The sequence below is a fragment of the Poromitra crassiceps genome, assembly GCF_964638095.1.
Source record: "Poromitra crassiceps genome assembly, chromosome: 8".
Classification (NCBI taxonomy): Eukaryota; Metazoa; Chordata; class Actinopteri; order Beryciformes; family Melamphaidae; genus Poromitra; species Poromitra crassiceps.
The window spans coordinates 18,817,325-18,832,963 of NC_139629.1; the positions used below are offsets into that span (position 1 = coordinate 18,817,325).

Consider the following 15,639-nt stretch of genomic DNA (forward strand, 5'->3'; position numbering starts at 1 on the left):
ACATTTTCAGAAGATGCCTAACATATCAGAACTCCCCTATGCTATACTTACATCACAAGTTGTAGTAGTCAAGCAGGCCTATAATGGGTAGAGTATTCTCACCTTTTGATGCAGTATGCCTATATTTCCCACAGGGATACACAGGATGCACAGCTAGGCTACTATTACTGTAGGCTACTACTGTAACCCTTAGCATCACATTTCTTGCCAATAGAAAGCAATCACAATTCTCAAAGCAGCCGAAATCAATGGGGAGAGAGAACAGCCCTACTGTAGCACATAGTCATCAACACTGTCTCTCGCCGAGCTCGTCAACAGAGTTTAATGTGCACTGTGTGAGACAAACAATACCCAAGACGAACCAAGAAACATCTGTCCAATGTCTATTTTACATCTATTTCCTCGGTAGGAAAAGTTCAATTAAATCACTCATGGGGTTAAAGGAAATGACCACCTGCTTGTCGCCCATATGTGCATTAACAAACTCATGCATTGCAGTTGTTATAAACTCGTATGCTAAAATCACCATATTGCTCCATATAGTGATTACTCGTATCCTGCGCCTGTCTATGAGCCATGCCAAGTTGCCAACACGTTAGCCTAAAACTTCTGATGTAAATCAGAATGTAACACCATCAAAATGTAACCCCCCCCCCCACACACACACACACACACACACACACACACACCAAAAAGTGTCGCCGTTGCCAACCCAAACCACCATACACGCACAATAAACAACATACAGTACATAAATAAGTTCAAGCCACGTCCACTTTCGTGTGTTTTAGACAAAATGGACTGTCAGCTATCACAGGGAAAATAGCTACTCCGTGCTTTATGGAGTAAACAAGCCAGTCGAGTATATATATTGCTTAGCCTACCTCTTGCCAGCGTGGTCGCGAGCTGCAGACCGAGAAGCAGGAGGATGCCCCAAGTCAAGCAGCATCCTCCCGAAAACTGCCCCATCACTGCTCTGCTCGGCTCCCTGCTGCCCGGGAGCTCCGGAGGCTCTGGGGGTACCCGCCACGGGTCTCAAACATGTGTCGTCCCCGCTCCAGGCTCCCCCCCCCCCCGAACACGGTCTGTGCACTCTGTCGGTGTCCGCCTCTCAGCCTCGGTACAGAGCCGCCGAAGAGAAGAGAAGAGAAGAGAAGAGATGGAAAGTGCGGTGCAGCCGGCACGGTGCGCTCCACTCCGCTGCTGTGCGAGAGTGAAACAACCACACGGCGCGAGACAACAGCTTTCTGCTGAGAGGGCGGGAGGGAGGGAGGGAGGGAGGGAGGGAGGGGGCGGGGGAGGGAGGGAGGGAGGGAGGGAGGGAGAGAGAGAGAGAGAGAGAGAGAGAGAGAGAGAGAGAGAGGTCTTGTCCAAACCCTGCGGACTGTTGAAAAATTACAAAATTAGACACACAAACATGGAAAAAACTAAAGTAAACAACAAAAACCTGGAATTAGAACAATAAAATACTACAACTATTACAATTATTATAATAATTATTATTATTATTATTATTATTATTACTATTATTATTATTATTATTATTATTATCAATCATAATAATGGTAATAACAATATGTATACAATTATTAAAAAAAATTCATTTTGATCAGATTATCGGATTAAATAAATAGTTTCCCTTTTGTTTTATGGAAATAATTATTCACTCTGGACAATGTGCAGCAGCTACATGTGAAGGGTTTCTGCAGGCCACCACACATTTGACTTTGGCTTAATATTGATGTAATCGCACAAGATAATCCACTATATTATATTGAGTTAATAGGAATATAGGCCTAGCCCTCCCTGGCCCCTATAGACCAAATCACCGTGACGTCACCATGTAAACAAATTTACTTCCGGGTACCACTTGGGGAAGGCGGCAGGTTTAAATGTGCGTGTTGTCAAATAAATGCTGTCAAACCCTCTCGTTGTTTTCAGCCGACTACTTTCAATTTAAATGGTTAAACGGTTGGTAAACATGCTTGTCCGACGTATCTAGCCTTTCTTCTGTGTTTGTTTTATGTAGTGTTAGCTAGCTAATAATGTTTGTTTGTCTGTCAAACTCGCTGTTTTTTTGCAGTCGTTAACGTTACAGAGTAACCTCGCGTCACCAGGCTCTTCTCGGCGAGAAAGCCTGGTACAGACAGAGATACTGACGCCACGTCAATTTAATTTAGCTTCAAGTCTACTCTAGTCTGGTCCAACAGGTAAATTAACTAGTCTGGTCTCCACTAACGTTAGTGAAAGTGTTATGAATGATATTAAACAACAACACAACACGGACGAACCATTTTTGTCTTCTTTGTCTGTTTTTGTCTTCAACACGTCAGTTTGTGCCGTCCACCGCCATTATAATGTGTGGACCTCAGGGGTACCCGGAAGTAAATGTAAACATCCCGCTGATTTGGTCTATAGAGGGTATGCACACCCACTGGAACACGCCCCCTCAATCAGGAATGAGTGTCAAAATGAGTGTCAAGTTCCTCCCTGAGCAGCAGGTGTCAGTTATCTAGGCTGATTACTGCATTCAAGCTCAGTCTTGCTGTGACTCAGTGGGTGTGACCCCACAGTGACTTCTGCCTCTGTGACATCACATGCATATACCCTCTATCCACCTTATTTTTGAATGCCCCACTGTGAAAAAGAATCGTGGGTACAAGGTCCGGTTTAACGTGACTCATTGTTGCCGCTTGCCATTTCCTTGGTTATACTCTGGCTGCAGACCCGAATTATAAACCGGAAGCTGGAGTCCGTTATAAAAGTTATAAATAATATAGTCACGTTATAAACAACTAACCAACGCTGGAGGTCCGTATGGAAACTCGAAATGTGTGTTACTCGAAATGGTTAAAAGTTAAATCAATTTGGTGGCGTTTTACTGCGATGTAACATAGCTAGCTAGCCGCTAACATTAGCCACAGTTAGTAGCCGACTACCCACAATGCATTACGTTATCCCAGCACCCGAACGACACGGCTGTAGAGCAGAATGGCTCTGCTGTAAAAGGGTAAAATCCTCATAGACGTTTTTTTTGTCAAGTTAAAACCATAGACTGTAAAACAGTCTATTACACCGGAAACGGAAGAGGCACCCATCAGGCATCATGGCAGCTAGAAATAAGGTGGATAGGCTCACCTACTGTACTGTACGTCTATGAGAACACGGCTATGTTGAACACCGATGTCAGTCTCCATTATCTGTTATTAAAATGTAGTGAAATAATGCACTAATACTAATGTACTGTACCTGAGAGAATCAAATGACCCCTTATCAACACAAGCAGCAAAAGCTTGGGTGCCATTCACATTGTATCTATATTGGTTTTCTATGTAAATCACTGCAATTTGACCTTCTCTGACACAATTAGCCAGCCACTGACCAGAGATTCAGTGCTTCATTTCCCTGCAGGTCAGCCTGCTAGGTGAGGTTAAGTACTTGATATTATTGCTTAAGGGCCATAACTGTGTTAAATATTTGCCGTGGCCTTGACGCTCTCGAGCGACCTGACAGACCATGAACAATAGCAGGACACTGAAAGCACATTCCTCTTCTGTCGAGTAATTGTGCCTATATACCTTATTATTTTGAAAAGGTCAGAGTTCGGAACATGGCACCATGTTAGTACATTGTAAATCCTAACCTTTGACTGCAGAAACGTGTGTGTGAGTGAGAGAGAGAGAGAGAAGAGAGAGAGAGAGAGAGAGAGAGAGAGAGAGAGAGAGAGAGAGAGAGAGAGAGTTTGTTAAACAAGAATATTGGTAAAAAAAAAACACTTCAATTCCCAGCAGCGGTACTTCTGGTTTGCTCAGACGTTCCTACAAACACAATTGGCCGTGTCTGTGGGTGGGGTATGAGTCCTGGGTCGCTACACTATATTGCCTCCTCTGGTTGGTCTGGGCGCCTGTTAGGTGGGGGTCTAATTGGGGGGAATAGCGTGATCCTCCCACCCGCTATGTCCTGCCAGTGAAACTCCTCGCTGTCAGGTGAAAAGAAGCAGCTGGTGACTGCACATGTATCGGGGGAGGCACGTGCTAGTCTGTGGCTCTTGCCAGATCGGCAGAGTGGGTGGAGCAACGACCGGGACAGCAGGGGGAATTGGCCATGTACAACTGGGGAGAAAATGGGAGAAAATCAGTGGGCTGCTGGGGCTTTGGAAGAGGAAGCCCCGGAAGTGATACTGAAAGTTGTCATTCCTCGAATGGCCACTGGAGGCATAACCCTAAAAGGGTGTTGTTCCCTACTTCCCGTTCACCCCCATGTTAAAATGCCCCACTTTGTAACAGGATTAAGCATGTTTACAACCTGGTCCAAAACACGGTTTTGGCCTATATAGCTAATTTCATCTTAAACAGTAAGGGGGGTGTTTTTATATAACTTCGCCCATTTAGAGTAAAATAGACGATAGAGAAGACTGTTTTGGGGGTGATTGACAGGTCGCCTGTCCAGTGATCGCGCAGCTTGCCAATCATGGACCAATAGCAGGCGGAGCTGCAGCTCTGGGAAACCCCCCCGTCTCGTGCCATCTCGCCCGCCCCCCCCCCCCCCCCCCCCCCCCCCCCGTCTCGCTGCGCAATGACCCCAAGAAGGCGACAGGCCACACTAGCTTCAACACGGGAGTCCAAAAAACAATGGTACGTCCATACTGTATATTTACTCTCTAGGGAGAAAACATGAAAATAAAAACGTGCTAAAAAAAACATAGATTGTTGACGGACACTGAGTCATCATGAGATGCTCTTGGGCAGTTCTCGATGGACACCGCTGTGATAATTAGGCGTATAATTTGTGGCCCTCATGGGAATAGGTCATGGACTCAGTCATGGAGTAATGCAGGTGAGAGTTGATTATAGCAGCTTGACAGTTTGGTCCTTTGTCCAGCACATGGGACCAAAGCAGTTGGTGTAACGGCGTTGTGTAGGTGGTCTTTGCAGCAACCCATGTTAAGGGCTTTTCCTTCGGCTTGGGAGTCTGACATGTTAACCGCAACGCCAAGAGAGCTAGCTCCCTTGGCGGAGCTGATCAACATGCCTTTATACTGGGGAGTGAGTTTAACCAATCCACTCGCTACCACTCGGGACTCACGAGGAATCCGCGCTGATTCACCTCGGTTACATTGGCACATGGAATACATGCAGTAGGATAGCTCTTCTGTATGCTTCAGAGAAGTGTAACTAATGGCCACCACAGTGTGGTTAACTAATAGCCGCACTGTGGCCTGTTTGGTTCGTCACTGACGGCTCATTGGCCACTGGATGGATCGGGGGGGGGGGGGGGGGGGGGGGAATAATTAGTTTGAGAGAAGATGAAAGAGTGCTCAATGCCTTTTAAATAGTGGCAGTTGAACTTTTCAAGTTCAAACTAGGCAGATCCAAACAATCCCTTTTCTGTTGCAGGTTTGTGTAATTGCTAAATCCTGTCCAGTTAATTTACTTATGGGACAATTCCTTTCTTTCCAGAGGGTATTGAGATCGTTCCTGTCTCTATTAAATGCAGTAGTGCACGGCAGCATTTTGGTCTTAATTATGTTAGCGGTGCAAGTAAACTGTCTGCGAAAATGTGTTGGTAATCTTGAATATACGGGAAAATGTCCAAATTCAGTCAGAAACATGAATCAGCCCATTATGTGGATGCAGTGTATTATATGTACAGTAATAAGCTTCCAGCCTCGCTCTTGAAAACATTTCTCATTTGAAGGGAGCAGGGAAACAAACCTGCTCTGCAGCGTCAAATAACCATAAGGTTTGCCAGCTTCCTGAGTCTTGATGCAGAAAAATACCATACATGTCAGTGTAGAGTAAGCCAACATTATGCAACATAGCCTATTTAGCATGAAAAACAAATTAGCATCTTCCATCTCATTAAACATGTACATTTAACATTTACATTAACACATTGACTGCCAGCCGTTTTTTTCTTGCTGTAGGTAGCTTCTGCCAAGCCGTTTTTTGAGGATTGTGGCTCATTTTACAGGAGCCGAGAATTATTTTCTGCTTGGAGTTTGTGAACATACAATATCTCAAAAGTACTAATAGAATGTGTACTTTCTCTGTCTAAAAGAGTTAGTTTGTAGAGTTAGTAGTTATGTAAGCATTAGCAGTTGAATACAGCATGGTTTTAGCGTCAGAAAGAATATTCAGAGATAAACAGCTTTTTGTGAAATTCGATAGAACTGTCACTTTAACCATTCATTTTTGGCTCTCTCTCTCTCTCTCTCTCCCTCCCCCTCTCGCTCTCTCTCTCTCTCTCTCTCTCTCCCCCTCGCTCTCCCTCCCTCTCTCTCTCTCTCTCTCTCTCTCTCCCTCCCTCTCGCTCTCCCTCCCTCTCTCTCTCTCTCCCTCCCTCTCGGGAGGGAGACGCACTAGGTTTAATCCTAGTGAGAGGGGGAGAGGGAGAGAGAGAGAGAGAGAGAGAGAGGGAGGGAGGGAGAGAGAGAGAGCGAGAGAGAGAGAGAGAGAGAGAGAGAGGGAGAGAGCGAGAGGCAGAGTTGCTTCAACTCCTCCCTCTTCTTGCCTGCAGCGGCCGTCACAGTCTCAGTGCTTTTGCTGCTGTCCTGTGCCTGTCGATCTGCACGGCTGCTGTTTGAGGAAGTCGGCATGGACTCGCTTGCTTCTTGGAGTTTTGGTTGAGAGAAGCTTTTGCGATTCTGGTCATATTTATGCTGCGTGTTTCAAAGTGTGTTCCACCTGTAATGTATTATGTAAATTTGCAATCCCGTATCGCCAGCAATCAGCGCGAAAATGAAAGCGCCTTCGCCAATCCACCTTCATGAGAATGGCTTCAGTCACACTGCTTTTTGCTTGCCTTCCTCCTTCCTTGTCGCCACTTAGTGGGTCGGTGGAATGGGTTGTACACGTTGTACACGTCCAATACCTATATAAGAGATGTAAAAGGCTTAGATGCACAACCTACCGTCAAAAAAAAAAAATCGATCAATCAAGGTGTTAACTTGTAATTATTTACATTTGCATTTAACCACAGATTTCTGAACTGATATAAATTGAAAAAAGCATTGCAAATGCATGCTGAACAGCAGTGGGTCAAAGCCTTCAGAGTAGAGTGTGGAAGTGGAACTATTGTTGCTGCTCAGAAGACTCGGCACGGTGGCTTAGTGGTTAGCACTGTTGCCTCACAGCAAGAAGGTCGTAGGTTCGAACCCCGGTCCGTCCCAGGTCCTTTCTGTGTGGCGTTTGCATGTTCTCCCTGTGTTCATGTGGGTTTCCTCCCACCACCCAAAGACATGTACTGTATGTTAGGGTTAATACTCATGGCAAGAGAACTGGAGTTGGTCCCCGGGCGCTGCATTGCGGCTGCCCACTGCTCCTAATTCTAGGAAGGTTCCTAGTAGAGGATGGGTCAAATACAGAGGATGAATTTCCCCATGGGGATAAATAAAGGATAACTTAACTTAACTTAACTTAACCCACTCCCAGGGTGTCCAAATGTGTGGATTCGTCACACTCCCTCTGCATAATTTTTGCCGATGCGAAGAAGGACCGTCGGACCGTCTGGAGGTCACCACAAGGTTTAAGTAGATCAAAGTTGCACTAGGGAGAAGGGGTGGGAGTGGCGGACCCAGTGAACCTTCTCGTCATGAGAGACCTGGTTCCAATACTGACCCAAACCATAACCTTTACCCCAACCAAGTTGTTTTTGTGGCCTAAAGGTTAGTTTACTTGCCTCCCGCGGAACATTACCAGGCCGGTAGCCATGATTTCACGGCCTATAGGGGGGCGAAATACCCAGGAAGAGAGCCGGTGCTCGGAGCGCCGAGCTCAGCACCGACTCCGATAAAGAGCCGTGTCGTACTGTAGGAACGTGCGCATCCAAATATGACGTGTGGATGCGCTTTGGCGTCGGCAATAATGACGCTGAGGGGCGTGCGACAAATCGCCGCTATGTAACGTACAGGGAATGAGAACCTGTTGTGTCTGTACCCCTTGGGGAGAGAGCACAGAGCTGGAACAGCAGACAGCCTGCAAACGACATGGCCTTCCCAGCAAAGGCTCATCTTTCTCAGGATGAGGACCATTAGATACTGGGTCATAGAGAACAGAGGGCAAAACCATTATAAAGCTGCACAGTTCCTTGTGCTTCTCTATTTTTGCCTGAGCACCAAGCAGGGCTGGTCAATACTGGTCTTGGTCCCTAACTGACTAAACTCTCGAGACAGACGTTTTTTTTAACTGCTAACTTAATTGCTAACTGACTGACTGACTGAATCACTCCCCATTGTTGAAACATGCATGCAAATGTCCCACATAGGCTCGCTGTGGCGTACCACCACAATATCACCACAGCTGCCACAAAATCACCCATATGAATGTGAATGTCTATCTATCTTTGGTGATGGACTTGTAAGTGTTCAGGTGTATCTTTACCTTTGGCCCAAAATACACTGGGATTGGATCCAGGTTCCCCATGACCTTGAACAAGAATAAGAGTAGTGGGGTAAGAAAATAAATGAATATCTGCCATCTTGGCCCATATGCACTGGGTCTGTGTATGCCAATCCTGCCATCTTGGCCCATAGATGCACTGAGTCTGTGTATGCCGATCTCAGGGTGAGATTTTCAGTATAGGATGTAGCCTGCCATGGATGTGTGTGGATGCAGTAATAAAAAAAAGAAGAAGCAGTGGCTAATTAGTAATTAGGCTCATGTATTAATAATTGATGGTAGCGTAACAAAAGCTGACATTTCACTAACAAACAGCTTCTAATTAGACTTGAAAAAACATATTTCTGTCTACCCTCAAATATTTGTATGTCCTCTAGAGATAAAGAATGGGACGAAATAAAGAGTATAAATTGCAATCTCTAAAATGAAGTGAATTCAAAAACAAACTGTCTGTACACACTGCATAGTCCACAGACTGTAGTAGACATTCTACATCTGAAGAGTTTAAAAAGAAAAGTATGTTTATGCCAGGGGGATGTGTTCAGAGTGAGTGCATGTGGGTTATATAATATAAGACTCCTGCACCTCCGTGAGTACGTTTGTCCATACGCACCCATGTGCTTTACCTTCTTCTGAAAATGAGACGAGGCTTCCTTTTTTAACCGATTGCTTGAACAAAATTAGATTTGTGTTTCCTGAATTAAAAGGAAATTAGTTCAGTCATGCTGCATGCATTCACCACACACTTGATTAGGTGCACTTGATGAGAATCATTGGTCAAAATAAATCGCAGGCCCGCACACACACACACACACGCACACACACACACGCGCGCGCGCGCGGGAGGGACTCGGGTTGCAGTTGTGTTGACTTAAAATCATTGGTTTGACTGATTGATTGTTGGAGCTTTTTTAAGTCTCATAGGCTAACGCAACAGAAACATTTGGTTAAGTGAAGCTGTCGACCGTTACCAGGTCATTGGGGGCTTACCTTACACCCAAATCTTTGCTAGTTTTGCTACTAAAAATCTCCCTTTTTTCATTGAATTACCACTGGATCGCTGAAGCACGTTCTTTGATACTGACCCAGTGGTAATTAAAAGATTTTTTTTTTATTTTGAGTGAGAGGGCATACTATTATGGCCCGAAATGTCTCTTTGACCATGGTGGAGGGGGTGGAGCTGATGGGGCATCTCAACTTTAGCTGAACTAGCTTCATGACTGCTGAGACAAAGACCTACAGTACGCTGATTGTCTTTCAATTGGGGAAATCTGGGAAATGCTATTTTTCTGCCTTTCAATTTTTCTTTAGTTTGTTGATACTTTTAACTAAAGTATTTTAGTTATTACTTGAGTATCTCTCAAGGCAGTATATCTCTTCCACAATCTTCAAATGCTCCAGAGACGGTCTGTACTTCAAATGTACATACAATTTGGACAAAGGAAGTTGTCATCTTCAAAAGAAAAGAAAGGAAAAAAACCCGCTTCAGACCGTAAAGAAGTTCGATGGTATTCGACCAATCACGAATCTCAGAAACATAACTGAGGCAGGTGATTCAGGGAAATGAGCGCATATCCCGCCTTATTTTGACCGGACATCCTGCCTTGTTTTTGACCAACTTCGCGACAATCGACTGAAGTAGGCCTACAGACACGTAGGTGGGAGTATTTGTAAATTGTGGGAGTCAACATATCTATTGAGAAGAAACTCCCCAAGATGAATATATATATATACACACACACACACACACACACACACACACACACACACACACACACACACACACACACACACACACACACACACACACACACACACACACACACACACACACACACACACACACACACAAACCATTCTAATTGCTACAGAATGGAGTCTGCAGGGCAATCTGCGTTCTCTCAGTGTAGCTTTTCCCTCAGAGAAAGTCACTTTTCAGGTGAACAACACCAGGATGACAAAACGGCATTTGGCTGAACTCTCTCAGGCTGAAAATGGAGTCGTTTGGCTGGTTTCTAAAAGTGATGCTGCACCAAGTGCTGTTAGGTTGCAGAATGGATTTTCCCTCTCATAAGCAAAATTCATTGTCCAGTCTAAACGTCCAGGAATGAACACCACACCCCTTTCCCCCTCCATCTAACGGTATTTTTCTCCCACCATCAACATACACCACACCACACCACAAATCACACACATGTACAGTATGTACACATTGTGCACACAACAACAAGCAACATTCGTGCGTGCACATGCATGCAAACACAAACACAGAAATATACATATTGACACAAAATATTTGTATGCATTCATGGAGGCAAAGTTTATTTTAACTATAATTTATATAGTTATAGATATTTTAACCATCCATAAGTAACACAATAACAGAATGTATGACTATGTTGTTATGGGTTTCATACACTTTCTGTAATAAGACATAAGCGCGTCTAGAAAGGCGCTATATAAATGCAATCAATTATTATTATTATTAAAAGCAAAACTTATCAGATGGGGGACCCGGGGGCAAAATCTTGTCAAATGGGGGTCAGTGGTCTAATTTGTATTACTTAGGGGCACATTACACGAGGACGGTTTCTTATGGTGACGGGGAATTATTTTATCGTTAGTGCCTCCCTTTTAGACGGCGACGGCGAATTTGGGCTTAGGAAACGACACATTTTGAAACCACCCTCCAGAGTGAAATTCTTGGTGACGCTCCCCGCTGAGGGCTCCATGTAATCGCTTGAGACGGCTCATTTCAGGAACTCTGACGTGCCTGCACACGCGACACATGCGAGTACACCATAGCCGTGCGCGAGTTGGCAACCATTCAAAATAAAACGTCAGTATGAATGAAGTTTGGCAACATTCAGAATTAAGCTACACTGCGGCTAACTTCAGTTACATGTTCATAACATTACTGCTGCGAGGAGCCGATGGCTGTACCCGGTCGGCATTTAACGTTAGTTACAAACGCACGTCGACAGTGTTTTCTCACTGCCAGTAGCCTAACTACAGTAGGGTTTGACAGATAGCACACTCAGCGCTCCCGGTCCTCGCTGCTCGTTAAAGATTTCCAATAGGCGTTATTCTGATAAACTGGTCACATATATGTTACGTTCTCACCCGACAAATATTAAAACTTTAAAACATTTTTTTTTTTTTAGCTTGAAAACTGTTTTTTGGCAAGTCTAAATTACTGCGGTAGGCGTTTTAAAAATTCAACAGCGCTCATGTAAACAGGGAGAAGGTGTGAAGGAAAAGGTGTGAAGGAAACGCTATTGTGTTGTTTCTGTCCTCGTGTAAAGGGCCCCTTAGGGGTCCTTGACATGAAAGAGTTTGAGAACCATTGTGTATTAATAGATGGGCAAGCTGGACACAAAATATGGTTTATAGTATAGCGTTAAAGGCTCCACTTTAGAAGACTATTTTCTACTACTATATTATACTACTACTACTACTATATTCTGCCTTTATTTCTCAAAAGTGACAAATCAAGTGACTTTTTCTGTGACTTTTTCTTACAATGGGGAACATTGTGATCCATGCTATTGTACCCAGGTGACTCCTGTTGTCCTCCTGCAATATAATAATAAGCTTTGTCATCTGCATATACTGTAAAGCGTTAACAGAGTTCGGACTCTGGCGAGGTCGGACGGACCACGGTACTGTAACTGTTGCCAACAGGTTTATTCTCACTCCCACACACAGAAACAACTGGTCAACAGTGGACATCTCATACGACTGTTCCTACAGCTTAGTCCAAATAGGAACTCAAAAGGATGAGGATTTCCCAGTCCGTTGGCCTTGCTCTGGCAGCCTGGTGCCTCTCTGTGGCTCGTGGAGTCATTCTGTGGCTGGTGGCGTGGTCCCATGCTTGATCACTGTATACAGACCAGCATAAAACAAATGAATGATTAAGCTGAGCTCTCTGAACCGCTCCATACTCTCCCTTTGCAGACCATGCTAAACCAACACACCACAAGAGCACTTCTCAAAACTGCAAAGGAGAAGATAAAGGAGAAGCAAAAGTGATGCAAAAAACAAGGTAAAAGCAATAAAAGCAAAACAAGAGTCCATAAAAAGAAAATCCACAAACAAATCAAGTCAAGTCAAAGTGCTTGAAAAGATGATAAATACTGTAGCTGCTTGAGGTCATTTCAGTCTAGGAACCCTCAGCGCAAAGATCTTTTTTGTATTTATGTTCTGGAACAGCCAATAGGGACCTGCCTGAGGATCAGATGCTCCCATCCAGCTCAGTGTGTGTGTGTGTGTGGGGGGGGGGGGGGGGGGGGGAGGAGGGACCTGCCTGAGGATCAGATGCTCCCATCCAGCTCAGTGTGCGTGTGTGTGTGTGTGTGTGTGTGTGTGTGTGTGTGTGTGTGTGTGGGGGGGGGGGGGGTGCTATACTGCAGCTTGGTACCAGACTCATCGATGCCTTAAATGTGACCATTAAATCTTAATAGCAATTGTGAAACTAACAGTAGCCAGTATAAAGATGCTAAAATTGCAGTGATGTGATCTCATTTGATGGGTGGCTGAAGACGGATTATATCACAACAAGAAATAAAAAAAAAAGGAAAATATTTCATATATACGGTAGTACAGTATAATAAGGTATAATCAGTGTTTAAAAGTGTGTGCAAAAATGTGCATGGCTATGAACATGTGGACTGCTTGACAAAAGAAGTTGACTAACATTTGTCCAATCTCCGAATACATTCACAAACTATCGAAGTCATGTAGTGCCAACATAAAGAACTGTCCCTTTGATTGAATCAATTGTAGCTTTCATTCAGAAATATACTGACAGCTTAGCAATGGATCCTTCTAAAAATGATACCCACCCAAAGGGCCTTTAACCCATTGATACGTGTTGCAGCATTTGCGTGTATATCCCTTATTTGTGTGTGTATCCCTTTAAGACCGTGAACCGCGTCCACGCGGTTCGCGGTCTTAAAGGGATACACACACAAATGCTGCATCAGGTATCAATGGGTTAAGGTGCTTAGGGCGATGTTCCCACCAAAGCATTTACGATAAGTCCTTTAATCCTTAATGAAGAAACGCCATCAATGGGCCAAGACCTAAATAATGTGATTGACTCTTCAATTCATCATTGCTCTTTGTTGTTTAGGTGACATAAGAGGACTTGAATACCCTAAAGGTGCAATTACATTACAAGAGACAATAACTTAATCAATGTATTGATATGTTTTGTCCATCTAATTCAATTGCATAGTGCGCCCACCATTCACATATCAATCACTGAAATCAATAATGGAAAAGCGGAGTCATAAAGAGAGCAGTTTGCTCTCATGTAGTGTATGATTACCCCCAAGGATATGTTGTATCTTATTATTTGAATCTTGCTGAATGGCTCCTACTCAGCTTCCATTTTTAATTGGGCTCCATATTGGGAATATAGGATATGTTATCCCAGTGTTGGAGCAACTCAAAGGAAACATCTCTGAAGAGGAACATGTGACCTCAAAGTCACTCTCTGATTTGATCTGTTGCAGTGTCTGGCCTCTGTGGAGCTCAGATGTTTTATTATCGGCTTATGACAAAGTTCTTTACCTGGTATATTCAAAAGAAAAAGAAAAAACTATCACCTACTCATCATATCTTCCTCCTCTCTCTTCTCCCCCTCTCGTATCTCACATTGACTGTATTGTCCTGATGCGGTAAACCTTATCCATCTGCTTCTCCATGCAGACTAAAACAAACGCTACAAATTATTTGTAACTACTGTAGCCTACTACTTGACCCGAGTCTGCCTAACCATCACTTTTCCTCCTGTTTAATTACACAATACTATATGACCTATAATTACTGATCTTTGTGTCCTTTTGGTATTTCTATTACCACAATTTATGCATGTATCTATGAAAGCATTTAAAACTCCATTAAAAAGCACTCATCCCATCATTCAGCGGGCATGGTGTTTTCCGGTACTGCAAAGAAGAAGAAAAAAGTCGGCTTAATCAATAAATGATCTGTAAACGATTCAATTTGATGCGTGACCAGACTGTGATGGAATAGAAATAAAAACTAGAACTAAAAGCCTGTAGAAAGGGAGGAGTGCATTTGTTTATTTGCGCAGCTCTAGAGATGTTCTAGTCAATTTTCCGAACAGGTGCTGTATTACCAAAGCCACCTTAAATCTTCTATAGCTTTAACACACCTCTCACATAAAGGCCCTTTAAAGAGTGGGTAAAGGATACAGAGACCAGACCTATTTTTTCGATGAGGCAGCAAACACACACCAGAGCCCAGCAGGTTATCAGTGACCGCTCTGTCCTTGTAAACACAAAGCGATTATGCTGAAGACGTGATAGAAACATTTAACCAACATGTCCTTGCTTCTCTCTCTGCTGTGCTCTGCTAGCCTCAGGGCAATGGTTGAACAAAATAACAGATAGAAAATTACACTGAAAGGCATGGGAATGGCCTGGGAGATTGCAGTGTAGCAATATTGTTTTTGTTGTAAGCGGAGAGTGGAAAGCTCAGAGAAAATACGAATACTAGCTTGTCCCTTGAAATGTTCTTAGTATAGAGAAGGGATTTTATGATACGTATATTGTAAGAGTACTAAGATCACAAACCCTCTTGCTGTGTTTTTGTTATAAGTGGGATGATATTAATACATCATTCATCAACACCTCTCCCCTTAACGCCCAGCAAAGTGCTAAGGCTACTGTGAGAGCAGATATCAGCAATCTAATTAACATCAGGGCGCTGTACTGGGCTGTGTTTAAACAAGTGGAAACACTTTACAATAAGGGTACATTAATAAGGGTTAATGAATGCTTAATAAGCATTCATTAACCCCCTTAATTAACAGGAATAGTAGTGCTTAATAAGCATCCATTAACCCTTATTAACGTTAAGTTGAGGTTTGCTGGTTCCTTTTCTTTAGGTGGCCCTAACCTAAATGCATGTTCTATAAACATTACTTAACTGTAATTAACGATTTATTAATGCTGTGTCTGACCCTTATTGTAAAGTTGAAAGCATTATATCCCTTAAGTAACACTTCATAAAAGCATAAGCGTGTCCAATAAGCATAAACAAGCCTACACACATGCAATTAAATAACACATGTTGGATTTGTTCTATTCACACTTTAGGATTTTGGGCATGCCTTTGCTCTGTCTGATCCAAGTCATTCCCAAAATGCAACAGGGTTATTCAAAGTGTTGGCTTCTTTGTCCTTCCTATCATTATGATGGACAACCGG

General features: G+C 43.6%; 1 protein-coding gene across 1 annotated transcript in view; it reads right to left on the reverse strand.

Annotated features, from left to right (window-relative positions):
- Positions 1–969, reverse strand: part of LOC310780535 (netrin receptor UNC5D-like) — a gene marked incomplete at both ends in the record, with an annotated part of 358,699 nt that extends 357,730 nt beyond the window's left edge. The window contains one exon of the mRNA XM_083641100.1: positions 885–969. Within this exon, the coding sequence (XP_083497226.1) occupies positions 885–969 (85 nt within the window). The remainder of the gene's footprint in view (positions 1–884) is intronic.
- Positions 970–15,639: the final 14,670 nt, after the last annotated feature.